The 14834-nt window shown below is 43.1% G+C and overlaps 2 protein-coding genes and 1 pseudogene across 2 annotated transcripts; 2 read left to right on the top strand and 1 right to left on the bottom strand.

Annotated features, from left to right (window-relative positions):
- The first annotated feature begins 216 nt into the window (after nt 1-216).
- Nucleotides 217-2732, top strand: LOC133931331 (glycosylinositol phosphorylceramide mannosyl transferase 1-like; annotated as a pseudogene).
- A 445-nt stretch (nt 2733-3177) lies between these two features.
- On the top strand, nt 3178-4626 carry LOC133931330 (thylakoid lumenal 16.5 kDa protein, chloroplastic-like). The gene is made up of 4 exons (XM_062378182.1): nt 3178-3778; nt 3877-4016; nt 4136-4208; nt 4354-4626. The coding sequence occupies exons 1-4, from the start codon at nt 3397-3399 to the stop codon at nt 4461-4463; spliced, it is 705 nt and encodes a 234-aa protein (XP_062234166.1). The 5' UTR covers nt 3178-3396; the 3' UTR covers nt 4464-4626.
- Nucleotides 4627-5071: 445 nt separating this feature from the next.
- On the bottom strand, nt 5072-8662 carry LOC133931329 (uncharacterized). The gene is made up of 7 exons (XM_062378181.1): nt 8463-8662; nt 8251-8374; nt 7680-7785; nt 6765-6947; nt 5971-6441; nt 5774-5857; nt 5072-5458 (listed from the first exon to the last, which is right to left on the bottom strand). Exons 2-7 carry the CDS (start codon nt 8296-8298, stop codon nt 5454-5456), a joined length of 897 nt encoding a protein of 298 aa, XP_062234165.1. The 5' UTR covers nt 8299-8374; nt 8463-8662; the 3' UTR covers nt 5072-5453.
- Nucleotides 8663-14834: the final 6172 nt, after the last annotated feature.

Here is a 14834-nt window from a genome sequence, read left to right as displayed (position 1 = left end):
GCATGCTTAAGATATTAACTCTAATTTAAAATGTTGATATAGTTATAACCTAACTTATTAAACTCATGGCTTATTATTGATTATCTTTATTCCGTTAAAACCCTAGAAGGCCTTCAACATTAACTATATTGATTAGCTGAATAATTGTTTGCTTGCTAACCTACTTAGGATTAAATAAAAGATTATTATGAATCGTGCTTTTTAAAATGTGGAAAATGTGTACGGCTGCCCAGCCAATACCGTAGCGCCGTACCACCCCAATCGATCAGGAAATCCCACGACAGGGTTTGCTCTGCCCTTCAGTCTTCACCACCTCGAATAGACGAATCGGCTCACTAGCTACTCCTCCATTGCTGTGGCGGCGTGTTGAGCTCATGCTGATGATGACCAAGCTGCTGCTCCAGCTGCAGGCGGCGGCGGCGGACAGGAGGCACGGCCTCAGCTTCGGCCCCGGCCGCCGCCACCCGCTCCCGCTTCGCCACTTGTCCGCCGCGGCTTCGGGCAGCAGATTCGCCGCCTGCTTCGTCCGCTGCCTCCTCGCCCTCGCCGCCGCGGCCACCACGCTCGCACTCGCACTCGCACTCACGCTCCACCGCCCCGACCCCGCCGCCGCCTCGCCACGGTGAGCATCCGCCACCCCTGCTCCACTGGATTGCCGGTTACTCCACTCTTCAACGCGCTGCACCTGATGCAGTGGCTACGCGGTGGTCATCAACACGTGAAGCGCTACGCTCTCCTGCGGAGGTCCGTCACGCACTACGCCGCCTGCGCGGGCGTCGACGCCGTCCACGTCGCGTGGAGCGAGCCGCGGGCGCCGCCCGAGGCCCTGCGCCAGAGCGTCATGAATTGCAGACGGCGCGGGAACGTGCGGCTCGTGATCAACGAGGTGGACAGCCTCAACAATAGGTTCAAGCCGATCCAGGGGCTCACGACGGATGCCGTCTTCTCCGTCGACGACGACATCACCGTTCCCTGCTCCACGCTGCGATTCGCCTTCACTGTGTGGCAGAGCGCGCCCTCTGCGATGGTGGGCTTTGTTCCCCGGATGCACTGGCTTGCCGATCCGGTATGATATGAATCTATTGGTGCAATTCATAACACGCGAAATTTGTTTTATTGGAAGTATCTACTTGTAGGTGTGCATTCAAATTTGAATTGTTGGTTAAAAGAGAGAAATTTGAATCGTTGGTTTCAAAAAAAGAAAGAAATTTGAATTGTGAATGGACATAATGAGGAAGTCAGTCATGTTAAAAAAATTAATTGGAGTTGTTGCTTCTCTGCAGGGAGGCAATACAAAGGAATACCGATATGGAAGCTGGTGGTCAGTTTGGTGGACAGGGACATACAGTATGGTTCTTTCCAAAGCGAGTTTCTTCCACAGGCGGTATATGGATCTATATACCAACGACATGCTACCGTCCATTCGCGATTATGTGAATGAAAATAGGTGCAACTCATACCTTACTGCTTCACCATTTATATAGAACATTGCCTTCAGCTATGGTGCTGTCAATGATTGGCTTATATAGTACTCCATATCTCTTACTCTTTTTGCTACGCTAACACTTGACAAGAATTGTGAGGATATTGCAATGTCTTTTCTTGTTGCAAATGTAACTGGGGCTCCACCAATATGGGTACAAGGTCAGTGAGCACCCTTTTGAAGAAGTAAAATTCTTGTGCATCATCTTTCGAGGAAATTAGACACCCTAATTCACTTGAATTAGTTCTCACTCTGCATTGAGAAATTTCATCTTTGGAGGACGGGTGTCATTACTGATGTTCAGTTTTACTAATGGCAACGAAATGCCTTTTCATAGTTCTCGTTCGTCAAAATGCCTTTAGAAACTATGTTAGTCATTTTGTTTGCCTTTGCATTTTATCAGCCAAACGGATTATCAGCTACTGTAGGGACCTTATCCTCTGTTTAGATACATAGGGACTATAACCTTTCATACTCTTTTATTGACTTACAGTTAGGAGAACAAAGCAGTTCATAGATTGTTTAACAATAGAACAATAATTTACTAGAGGCTTTGGAGTCTATTAGTTAAGCACTCAGTGACATCTGACATGGTGTTTCCATTCATACCACTTAAGCTACTTTCAGTTTCATGGAAATTCCTGATTAAACTTGGTACTCTACCCAGCATTTTAGTGTCGATTAGTAAAGCAGCAAGATACTGTTGAAACTTCCCTGTTGTTTTCCTGCTTGCCTGTTACTGTTAGTGTTACTTGAATTGGAACAACCCTGTGGAGAGATGGAAAATTTTGTTGTAACAATATGCTATCCTTGCTCACATTCATGTTCTTGATTTTAACGCAGGAAGGATATTTGAGATTGGATCGAGCGGCATCAGCAGTTTGAAGGGCCATGATTTGCAGAGATCGAAATGTCTCAACACACTTGCTGCCATGTATGGGCCATATGCCTCTTGTAGCCACCACAGTCAAGGCAGTTGACAGCCGCAGGAGCTGGTTCTGGCGATGTGTTTGTCTGGCCTTGTTATCTCCTTTTGTTTCGCTTTTCCTTAGGTGCTGCCTAGCCATATTACAATGTTACTAGGTTAGTGCGTTTGTGCATAATTCATCAGCACCCAAGAACACAGATCAAATATCAGATTGCACACGCTGAAATTAGAACACAGTGACCACAGTCATAATTCTGTTTGATGTCACTCAGTAACCTGAGTGCAAGGAGATTGTTTATGAATGTGATAACAATTCACCTTTTACGGGGGAAGGTAGCCTAAGGCCCTGTTTGGAACCAAGGGATTCTTCCGGTTTTACACAAAAAAAAAATGCAACTGTTTTTGTCAGGGTTTTAACGGAAGCACATTAAGATTAACAAACCAAGCACAATATCAACGCACCAAGCTATAATGTTTTTTTTAATAAGGTTTAGTCTTACGTACATCCTTAGAGTATGACTACGAACGTACCTCCGCATATTCATCTATTGTCGTCCGTAGTTATACAGTTGGTGACTAATATTTATAAGCCTGAAAATAAGAACCCGACTACACCTCTATTACTAACCTCATCTAATTACAACTCAAGTTTATCTATAACTAATTTTTACACATATTCGACATATATTCTATTAGTTTTATGTGAAACTGTTATGTACCAAACGGAAGCTAAAGACTGCTTATTGCTTTACCAATAGGCTCCGCACTCCCACGTCAGATAGAGTGCCCCCGCTAACTCATTTGTGGCTGTGACGACTGAGGCAAGATATGAGGATAAGGAGCTGCGTCCACCGGACCAACCGTGCATGCTTCGTCCTTGAACCATAGTTCCTCTTCTACTGGTTGTTTGTTTCATTCCTCTTCCTTCCCCCGCTGCTGCTTCCCGAGGGAAAACAAGACAAGATATCTCTCGAGCCGATCGCCGATGGTGGCCATTGTGACAGAGGCGTGGGCGCTTGCCGGATGTGCCGCTGCGTCCAAGGCGGCGGCGCAGGAGGTGCCGGTGCAGCAGCATTCTCCGGCAGCAGCCAAGGCCAAGAAAGCCGTGTCGTTCAGAGGCGTCAGCAGCAGCAGCAGCAGATGCCAAGACAGGCGTGAGGCCATCGTCGTCGGCAGGCGGAGCGGCCTGGCATCGTGCGTGCTCGCCGCCCTCGCCGCCTCGTTCTCCCCTCTTGCAGCCGATCGCGCCGCGCAGGCCCTTGTCCTTGAGGAGGACGACGACATCGAGCTGCTGGAGCGCGTCAAGGAGGACAGGAAGAAGAGACTCCAGAAGCAAGGGGTCATTAGCTCCTCAGGCACCGAGACTGGTCAGTCAGTCAATCACCCTCCAGTTCATCTCATGAAACAAGAAAATCTATGAAGCTTTGCAATAGCAGTAATGCTGTAGTTTAATTACAAACCACAGGGTATTTGCAGGACCTAATCTACAAGTTGAGCAAGGTTGGGCAGGCCATTGACAAGAATGATCTCCCTGCTGCAAGCACTGCCCTGGGTCCAAGTTCTGATTCCCAGTGGGTGCAGAACATCAATGAAGCTTTCTCCAAGGTTTTTTTTTTTTTTTTGCTCATCCATTCTGATTTGCTTCTCTTTTACTACACAAAGGTTTTGATTCACTGCTCAAGTAGCACATTTTTTTAACCTGTTTCGATCTCTGTGTATAACAGTTCAGCTCTAGCCCAGAGGAGAAGAATGCGGTTGATAGCTTCAACTCCTCGTTGGCCTCGTTGTTTACATCAGGTACATGTGCTGTAGTATGAGTTTGATCAATATGTCAAGACCTTTATCTGAACAATCTAGTTCCAAGTTTCCATTTTTAATCTTCCAGTGATCCGGGCTTTGTGCCAGTATGAATCTGAAATGTTTGTGTGTTCTGCTGTTGCAGTGAACAAGCGTGATGCTGAATCCTCCAAGTCGGCGTTTGTGTCGTCTGCGACAGCGTTGGAGAAATGGATAGCGTTAGCTGGATTAGGTGGTCAACTCAAGGGCTACTGATCGAATTGGCTGAAGAGTGTGGACATGAATGGTTGTCATCACAAGATATGTATGGATTCGGCATTTGTGAATCTTGTAAAGAGGGTACAGTAACCGAGACTTCAGTTCAGATAAGCATGCGAGAATAACCACTGCCTCTGTTGGTAAGGATATAAGTTTTGTATTTTCTGGTTCAGTCAACCTAGAACTTTAAAAAATAAACTAAAACTCACTTTCATCCAATTAAATTAAAAAATAAACTAAATGATAACCCAGAACTGCCTATTAGGTATCCGCTTGCAATCCTATCTTATGGTCATCACTTAGGAGTTAGGAAACAGCAATACAGCATCATTCTCATCAAGAAATTATTTGCAATGTATTATTACAGTAATAGGAAACGAAGCTAAAGTTTGTTTTGTTTTGTCTTCTAGTGTTGTTTTTCAAGCAGCTGATGGGTTGTTTTTATCCTTAACTTGCAGTATGTCGTGTGAAATTGAGGTACTCATGTTGATACTGACAGGAGCACGCGTGTATGAAAACGCAAACAGTATATTTTCATCACTCAACCTGCCAAGTCAGATACTGTGGCAAATAAAAAAAGAAAAAGAAAAGATAGCGTGGCAAGCTGCATATACCTAGCTATCACATTCACAGGCTAAACCCTGATTTCGGCATTCACTTGAGATAACAAAATTTCGTTGTACAAGCCAAACAAGAACATTAGCCAATAAAAAGCAGATGCGGACACGGCTGCGTCTAATGATTATCTTACAGAAACACAACAATGTATAAGGCACTACTACAATACTATCAGAAAGCATGCGGGAAGAGCAGTCCATTATGCCCTCTCAATATGTAGTAGACAACTCACCCAATCCAAACCAGCACAATATAAGACCAGAAAACTATAAAAATAAACAACTAACTCAAAAGTTGCTCAAGTTCTCCATCAATGGAGATTAGCCTGCCCATAAGGGTATGTACAAATGGACGGAGCACCTTGGCTGCTCAACCTGCAGAGGAAAAAGAAACAGTAAATGCCGAAATGCATGCTTATCCACAACAAAAGACAAACGCTAAGAGAACAGTTCAAATTAAGAGAAGTTTCTCTAAAAGATCAGATCAACTCAAATAGTAAATTTGTGGCGTAAATAACCACCACTCCCACCCAAGAAGATACTCATACGCTAACTATATTTGCTTATCCAATAAATGCACGAAAACCATTAATTTGCTAGGAGAATAAGCGATGGTGACCGCAGTATGCGCTGACTCATGGGTGGTTGTGAAAAAAGGATGAAAAGGGAGGAGGATGGTTCAATAATCACCTGCATGATCTCCCCCTGCGGAATCTGAGAAGTTATTTGTTTCAGAAGTGAGGAGTGGTGATTTGCTATAATTCTCCAATATGTCTGTATAAAACCCAGAGCAAGACAAATAATAATAAAGCCATGGCCACAGAGAGGGGAATAAAAAACGAAGTACTCAAAATTAGGAAGAAATCAGCAATATCACTGGACGGTACCTGCACTTTGGCTGAAGTCCTCAGCCAAGTCTGAAAAGATAAAATTTTGGGGAATCTGGCTTAAGAAGCCAAATGATGATGACTCAATATCCAAAATTGAATCATTCGGTCGTTGCCCATTCAACTCTGAGCTACTAAAGGATCCACCAGATGCATCACCAATTGACTGGCATGATTCCAGGTAAGTATTCCCGCAGAAAGCAAAATCAGCATTGCTTGAATATGCAGATTCCGTCTTTACTGTTGTGCCGTTGTCTACACCAAACATCACAGCAGTTGCATTCTGCACTAACTGAGTATTTGAAGCATCTGTTCCAATGTGAAGGCCATGCATGTCTTTACCAGAATAAATTAACTGATCACCAGATGGCGTGCCATTTATTATACCACTTGAACTTCCATTGCGCATTATGCCATCTGGCATTGCAGATCTGGGAGTAGTCTCTGGCAAAAAGCATGAATTTTGCTTCACTAAAACAAGAAAGGAAAATAACGATGTTAAAATCCCATTACCAAGAAACAAACTTATCCGCAAACGAAAAGAGGGTGAAAGTGGAGATAATAGAATATAGCTCCCATGAGCAACAATAAAACTTTGATCGATAAACTTATTGAGCTTATACAATGGTTAGATCACTTTACAAAAAAACATGTAGGCTTGAGATTCCCAAATATTGTTCTAGCATGTCACTCAGCAAATCAGATTATTCACTTCAATGATTAGCAATCACTGGATTATTACCCAGATGTAAAGTCACAATAAGAAGCTTCAAATCTGGAAACAAAGGTCTTACATGGGTTCGAATTAGAGCCATTAGGAGGAGGCATAGAAGGGAACCCTGAAGAGAACTCTTTATTCATAATCTGTAACTGGTCCTCAAGAAGCTTATTGAAGGCCGTTATTTGATTCTTAAGCATTAGCCTCATATAGTATGCCATGAAAAACTCAGGATTCTGTCCCTCAAGTTGTTGCCAAACTGAAAAAGAACAGAGAAGAAAGTGCCTGTAAGCTAGCAATCAGCTACAAACTAATGGGGCGGAAGTAAACATTATTGAAAATTCTAAGAGGGAACTCCGTAAGCTAAATTTCCACTAGCATACTTTTATAAGTTAGTGGAGGTGAAGTTAAGTTGAAGCACAAATTCAATACAGTGAATTCCAACAGAAATATAAAGACACAAAAGGGTTGTTCAACTGGAATTTGGTAGCCAAGCAATCCTGTTTGTGCTGTATGCCATTAAAGCAGACATGAGTCCAAAATTTCACACACGCTATTTATTTGACGTTCAGGCAGCCATAATTTTGGTGCAGGGATGGTTATTAAGAAAAATTTTCATTACCATAAAATAAGAAGATTAGAAGACATCAATCAAGATTATAGCATAAATGTTTGCCATTGAATTGGATGGAAATTGACAAAGCTATTCTCTGATAAGTCCAAAATGGCGATCACTTAAATCATGTTACAAACAGTATATTTTGGTAGCATACAACAACAATTGATACAAAACTGAATATAACTTTTGTACTTAGAGCATTGTTTGTGTAAAGTAAACTGGCATATGTTCCATAGTTCAGAATCACAGTTGTAACACTAGAGTAACAATAGAGCCAAATACACAAGAATTATGCTCCGCAGTTTTGGAACCTTGGACCAACTTTCAAGTAAGATAAAGGAGTTCTTTCATAGTAAGAGATAAGAGCATTACCAAGTTCAGTAACGCTAGGCTCTATCTTTTCCTGGAGGGAGAGGATCTCAATCACTTCTTTCTGGTTCATATACAACTGAAGGCAGCGCTCTATAAGATTCTTTATCTGTCAACAACAGTAAGAAACCAGAGTTGATGAATTATTGCTCCATCCAAGTAATAACGCACAAATTCTTTTCTCTTAAGTATGTGTCTAAATCAGTAAGATATGATATTATGGAAAGACAGTTTCCAAGCATAATTTCGCACGGAACAGAATTTACGGCAAGCAAAAAATTAATCTTGGCTGGCTGTATGCACTGCAAGTGCGCAATCAACTCAACACATGCATAAATGAGATTACCCTAGTCCCAAGCCACTTGTTGTTCATCACAAACCCTAGAATACTATAAAAGCACAAATCAACCTGCGGCGCGCAATGTTCTTTGAGAGAAACAGACAGAGTCGGATAGTAAGGATCAGCAAAACCCGGGAGCCAATTCGCCAAAGCTAGATACTCAAAGATGAAGAACTGACGAGCGCACAGAAGAAGCAACGATTAGGAATGCAACAAAGGCACTGAGCTACTGACGTGCTGTATATCCTCGCGAGACACATTGCGGACTTCCTCGCCCGACATGCCGGATGCTGCCTTCTTCTTCCTCTTCCCGCCCTAGCACCACCGCCCCCTTCTTCCCAGGCGAAGCTCCTCCTCCCTGAGCAATAGAGCCGGGATGAGAGAGACGAAAAGCACAAAAAAAGAGAGCAGAGATTACAAGATTCGGACAAGCTTATGGATCGTACCTCCTGTGAATTGACCCCGGGGAAGGGAATCTCAGCTTGCCCCGCGCTGAGAGAGAGAGAAAGAGAGAGGAGGGGAGGAGAGGAAGCGGTGGCGAGGGAGGGAGAGGAGAGGAGCGGCGGGCGGCGGCCACCACCAGGCTCGGGTTGCGATCAATCAATCCACTACGCGAGCCACTGTGACTGCGAGTTGGGTTAGGGAAAAGGAGCGAAAATCAATACAGGGTACTAGACTACTAGGGTAGTGAATCTTTTTCACAGAATTATTAGTATCAGTTCAGACCAAAATCAATCAGACCATAAAATACATTATCTTACATTAGTGGTAGGTAGGTGAAGCGTAACTAAAATATATATATGCTTGGATTAACTTTTGCATAAGAAATTGGATGGGGAAAGAGGCACCTGCCAGACCTCAAATCTGCAGTGTCGCATCACATCCCACTCCAAATTTGTAATTCTGACACCAATGCTCTATCCATTAAAGCAGCATATCCTTGTATTGTACTCAAAATAACAGTCTTTTCACTTTTCAAAAGATAATACACTGTGCCTATATTTCTGTGAAAAATATCGTTTAGTTGTCTACATATATTGTTCATCTATGCATCATCGGATGTAATTATACAGTTAGAGTTTGGCTCGGTAAATATATTGCATCTGCTACAGTACTGTAACAGGTCCACTCGTTAGTCTCAGATGCAGGGTCATTACATCCGCACGTGCAGGCAAACAAACACCTTTGTATGATCATTGCATCCGCTCATACAGACAACTAAACACTTTTTTTTTTCAGAGTTACTACATCCGCTCAGTCTATTTCTACCCATCCAGGTTATACGCTACAGCTTTACGAAAACCCGTAAGATCAACCAAACACACCATAACACTTGCATCTGCATCTGCATCTGCAAGGATACACCCCTAGCATCCTGAATTGCTGCAAACATTCAGAGGGGGCTATGACTGAGAACAATGGGTGAATAAATAAACATATAGAAACAACTGAAGTACCCAACCCTTTTGAGACTGGAAGTTTTGCTCAAGATTCAGACCTGCAAGAACAATCGGGGCTTCAATTGGCACGCAGAGTATTCATATCATGCAGTGAATAACTATGCGATCTAACTACTGAACCGAGGTGCAACCAAATCCATAGGAACATTGCGAAAAACATATTTCAAAGTATCGAGCAAAGAGTAATAGGGTGAGGATGACTTGTTGGCTGGTAATAAACCTTCAAACACCTAAACAACTATGACGATTAACTATTTATATTGTTTTGTCACCTCAAATGCTAAATTTCGTGACTGATCTCAACCAAATTGTGACCACTCTCCTTCACTTCTTGCCCACTTGACATCACTTTAATCCTTGAAGCATTTTCTTTGTCCCCAATATAGTAAAAGTATCCTGATACCTGCAAGTTGGTGGCTGGATCTTTTCGGCTGACATCTATTAACATATTTGTAGCTCTCTTTCCCAGCGCATTTTCACCGTGCACCTTGCAACTCTGTAGAAGTGAACTCCATGCCTTGGTAAAGTGTCGTAATGGAGAGTGTTCCATCATTTTCATTGCCTCCTCCAAGAAACCATCTCGACTAAGAAGGTTGACCATGCAAGCAAAGTGCCTTTCATCAGGATCCAGCTCACAGCTTGCCCTCATGAGTTCAATCACCAACCTTCCTTCTTCAAACAGTCTTGCCTGATCACATCCAGCAATCGCACACAGGAAGGTAACATCGTTAGGCTTGAGGACACTAGAAACCACCTTATTGAACAATTCCATTACTTGTGCACCGTCCCCATATCGAGCATATGTAGATATTATTTAAGTGAAGCAAATGACATTGGGATCCTGCAAGCTCTCAAATATCAAATGTGAACTATTAATTTGGCCAGCTTGAGCATATGCGCTGATCAAGGAGGAGCACACAACCATGTTTGTTTCAAAGCCCAGTTTGACAACCCGAGAATGCAGTATTTGACAACTGACTAAACTTGACGAAGCTAACAAAGATATGGCCTTTATAGTATCAAAGAGAGTCACATTATCAGGCATAATTCCCTCCCCAATCGTACAGTACAATACCTCCAATGAAGCATCAAATACATTGCAGCGAATTGATGACGTAATCATTGAATTGCAGCACTCCAGTGCAAGACTTGAGATTTCATTGAAGATTGCCAATGAATGGTCAAAAGAGCAACAATTTCCATACATGTCAATTAGCGTGGTTTGCACATGCACACTACACCAACTGAATTCGAGCTTAAGAGCAATGCCATGAATCTGAACCCCAAGCTAGAGGTCCTCAATTTGGCCAGACAAAGCAAGGAGCGAACTAACGACATCTTCCCATGCCAAAGCATCTGCCTCAAGTAATCAATTGCTTCCTTCATATGTCTATTACCAACGTAAACAGAGACTGTGGAATTCCATGAGATAACATCTGTGGAAGGGATATCATTTAGTGAATTCTTAGCATCCACCAAATCTCCAATCGTCGAGTAAAGATCCACAAGAAAGTTTGATAGGAAAATGTTCGATGGGATCCACCCTGCCTTCAGAACAACCCCATGAATTACCTGCCTTGTTCTAGCCATTCTTCATCTTGATGGCATCCCATTAGGTCATAACAATACAAAAGGCCATTCAACTCCAAACCTTGCCATCTCATGCCAAGGAAGGTGTCAGACCTCACCTTTGGATCTTCCTATGCAAACAGTATCAATCCCTGGATCAGTAGTTGATACGCACAATTTCAACAAAAATAGATATCACAGACACACTTCGAATACTATACTTGAATTAAATCCTTACGATGTAGTGGAACTCAATGGGTAGATCCTAAGCCCTACAGGCAACTTGGGTGCGGACGAAACCTTAGTCTTTAACTCTTCATCGCCATCGGCGTAGTCTTTCTCGGAATCTTCAATTGAAGTTCAACAAAGCAAGAGTGAGTTCATAAGGTACTCAGCAAGTCCTACCTCAAGGGGAATAAATAAATAGATGCATAAGGATAAAACAAGGATAAGGCTATAGAGTCTTTAGGTTCTGGCATAAGACCTTTGATGCAGAGGTTTAGTTTTGCAAAGCCTTTTTTTTTAAACAATTGAGAAAAAGCATAGTTGAGTTTAATATTATGGGGTTGTTGACCCTAGGGGAGATGCAATATGTATCGTCAGCTCCCAAGTTTTATAGTTGACGAACACCATGTCCCTGCCAACTCAAGGCTCAAAGTTTGCATTTCTAAAACACGGGCACACTGCCCACTCACACATCAAGGAGTACTCACACCATAGAGCTAACTATCAAAACCACACCATAGCGTCGCTCATGACCACGGGTATGGCTATTTGAATAGATTTACACTCTACAGAGGTTGTTCAGATGTACCAACACGATATGCACAGAATCACACCACCGCCGTGATTGAAACTGGTATAACGAGACACAACACAGTCTTAACCTAGCCACGATATCCACCCACGAGGCACTAATATACCAGGGGCCTTAGAATAACATAAGGGGGAGATCACTTAGCTGCCCCATGGCTCAAACATGGCATGTATAAATCAAGGGAAGGACCACATAGTAATCCCAAGGATCAAATAGATGAACCTCGGGTTGTACATCGCTCGAGTCTTTTTCTAGTCCCCGTTGCCACTACCGGTCTTCAAGTGGATACCGAGCTAAGTCGAAAGGGGTTGGGTCAAGTCCTGCCGATACAGGACGTGTGGTTGCACGATGGCCGCTAAGTGAGATGTCAAAATGAACCGGTCCTTAAATGACCAAGGTGAGTGTCTTCTAGCATCACGCTCATCATACTCACCCCCGTCTAATCATTTTGGGGTTTCTTATTAACACACTCACTCACTCACACCACATTTCACACATTTCGAAAAAGCATGATTCAGATTATTATGATGATTCCTTTGCTTAAGTAAAGCATCCCTAAGCATGCTAATAGGCAAGAAATCATCCAAACAATTAATATAGTTGATGTTAGGGACATTCTAGGGTTTCAACAGAATAGATGTAACTAAGAACAAGGCATTGCTTTAACAGGCTAGGTTATAACTATCTTAGCATTTTAAATTAGAGTTAACAACTTAAGCATGCATATTATTATAGTTTAAACACAAGGCTCTATTGGTTGTATTTAAAAAAAACATAGGTGCAATATGATCAATGGAGTAGGACTTGACTTAGTTGTAGTCCTCGTCTGCTTCTTCGCAGTCCAGACCTCAAGGTCTTCCTCGAACACTTCTTCTAATCTACGCAAGCGAAAGTCGATAAGCGCTTGATCAGGAAAACGTCTAAATGAATTTCTAACGAGAAACAGAGACTATGGAGAGCGAGTCTAGCGGCTCTAAAGGGATAGGCTCTATTGCTATCTACTGCTATGTGAATCAAAAACATGAGGTCTATGTGGTGATTACTCTACACTATTGAGTGCATGTGTGTCATATTCCCAAATTCATATTTATCCGGCATTTTACCTAATTAACAGGTATTTACTTATTAGTTAGTCTAATTAAGCTACTATTTATCCAAAAGGAAATTACTTTTAATTATTATCTACACAAATTAAATAGGATAAAATAGGCAGTAAAAATTCTTATATAGCCTAGGTTATGGTTATCTAACTTATCTACAACTAAAACTAATATAAAACTAGCTAAAGAGCTAATTCTAGGTTTTCAGCAACACAAACGATTTAAGCAAATTATATTAAAAACTAATTAGATTATAAAAAATACGAAATTATCATGATTAGATAGATATTGAATTTAGATGAATATTGGTAGAAGAATCGTCGAAAACGAAGTTAGGATGGAGGAGAAACGGGCTTCGGAATATTTACTAAGAAGTTAATTTAGGAAAAAGAAAAGGAGGGAATATTTCGAGAATATTCTAGTATTCGGCTCAGCTTGGGCTGGTCGTCTCTGCTTGTTTTAAATGAGTTGGCTTGGTTTATTGGCTCGGCTCAATTGCTCAATTACTTGGCTCATTTGTCACTTGGCTCGGCTAATGTGTAAGGCCCACACGTTAGTGCAAAGAGATAACAGAGAGAGAGACATCGGTTCTGTTGCTCAGAATGGGATCGAGAGTGAGAACAAAGAGGAGTGGTGGGCGGTGTCAACCGGTGGCGTGCCGAGGTGGGAGGAGCTCCGGTGACCGGCAGAACGGAGCGTGGATGGTCGGATCTACACCATGGTGGAGCTTGACGAGTGGCTAAGGTATGGGGATCGGGTTTGGGGATCTCGGGTGAGAAGAAAGGAAGGAGATTGGGGACGGCGATTTACTGGCGGCGGCATGACCCTAATCGATGAGCTTGGGCATCAATTTGGGGTGGTGGAGAGGCAAAGGGGGAGTGTGGTGGTGTGTGACGAGAGAGGAGGGGAAGCTCGGCTCCTTTTATAGCGGCGGACGACGAATGAGAGGCAGCGTACACTATGCTAGGATTCATGGCAACGACGTTGTGCATGAGCAAGGCGATGAGGCATAAAGAAGTGGCATGAAGAATGAGGTGATGGCACGGGGCACAAGGCGGTGGTGGCATAGATGGGGATGGCCGATGCGACGTTGTGCCGTGCCCGACGGAAGCGGAATCAAATTAGAGAGAGAGATGGAAGAGAGAGAGAGAGATTTGAGATAATTTTTTTAATTCAATTTTTCGGTTTCTTGTTGTTGTTGTTCTTCGATTTCGTTCTGGAATTTTGAGGGTGTGACAAAAGGAACAAAGAAGCTCCTCAGTCAGGCTCAGGTTACACAAGCCACACAGTACCACAATGCACAAGGTTGTGCTCTGCACCGGCAGCTCATCGTACAACAAGAGAGCAACACGAGGTGACTGAACGCTCATGTAGTGATTAACCAGAGCAGACCCAACGAAAATGTTAGAGCACATGCCCAGGGCTAGCACCCAATCGTGCAGTTGCAGTCCCTCGCAACCGCTGCACACACTGAGTACGGTAGAGAATGTATGCAGGGTCTCTCTGATGCCAGAAGCAACCATCCACCTGTAGACTGCAAGGGCCTGATCGTCGAGGTCATCCCGAACAAAACTGGTGATCATACGGTTCAAGGAAACGACACCCCGTACTGCCATCGTCATGAATGGCCTCATCGCGCATTGTGATGGATCCACTAGAGACAGCAAGGTGACGCTTGGGGTGCTACTCGTCCTAGCTGGTCTGTGCAACTTAGAGGAGTCAGGTCGGTGTGTACCCATGTGGAAGGATGGTGGGCGAGAAGTGTCCGAGCAAGCGAGCAACAAGCACCTCTCCGATTCCCATCAGCCAACAATGAGCTCTCTATTTTGTTTTTTGACGAAAAAGTAGAAGAGTTGCTTTTCATTCATTAGA

Source organism: Phragmites australis, chromosome 10 (genome assembly GCF_958298935.1).
Source record: "Phragmites australis chromosome 10, lpPhrAust1.1, whole genome shotgun sequence".
NCBI classification, from domain to species: Eukaryota; Viridiplantae; Streptophyta; class Magnoliopsida; order Poales; family Poaceae; genus Phragmites; species Phragmites australis.
This window is presented reverse-complemented; position numbering and strand designations above follow the sequence as displayed.

What these genes read in the sequence shown, in the direction of transcription:
- LOC133931330 (XM_062378182.1), top strand. Translation starts at nt 3,397, where the DNA reads ATGGTGGCCATTGTGACAGAGGCGTGGGCGCTTGCCGGATGTGCCGCT. An exon ending in CTCCTCAGGCACCGAGACTG is followed by an intron (nt 3,779 to 3,876) that starts GTCAGTCAGTCA and finishes TACAAACCACAG; the next exon opens with GGTATTTGCAGGACCTAATC. An exon ending in TCAATGAAGCTTTCTCCAAG is followed by an intron (nt 4,017 to 4,135) that starts GTTTTTTTTTTT and finishes TGTGTATAACAG; the next exon opens with TTCAGCTCTAGCCCAGAGGA.
- LOC133931329 (XM_062378181.1), bottom strand. Translation starts at nt 8,298, where the DNA reads ATGTCGGGCGAGGAAGTCCGCAATGTGTCTCGCGAGGATATACAGCAC. An exon ending in TGGCTCTAATTCGAACCCAT is followed by an intron (nt 6,442 to 6,764) that starts GTAAGACCTTTG and finishes TTCTTGTTTTAG; the next exon opens with TGAAGCAAAATTCATGCTTT. An exon ending in GGACTTCAGCCAAAGTGCAG is followed by an intron (nt 5,858 to 5,970) that starts GTACCGTCCAGT and finishes GGTTTTATACAG; the next exon opens with ACATATTGGAGAATTATAGC.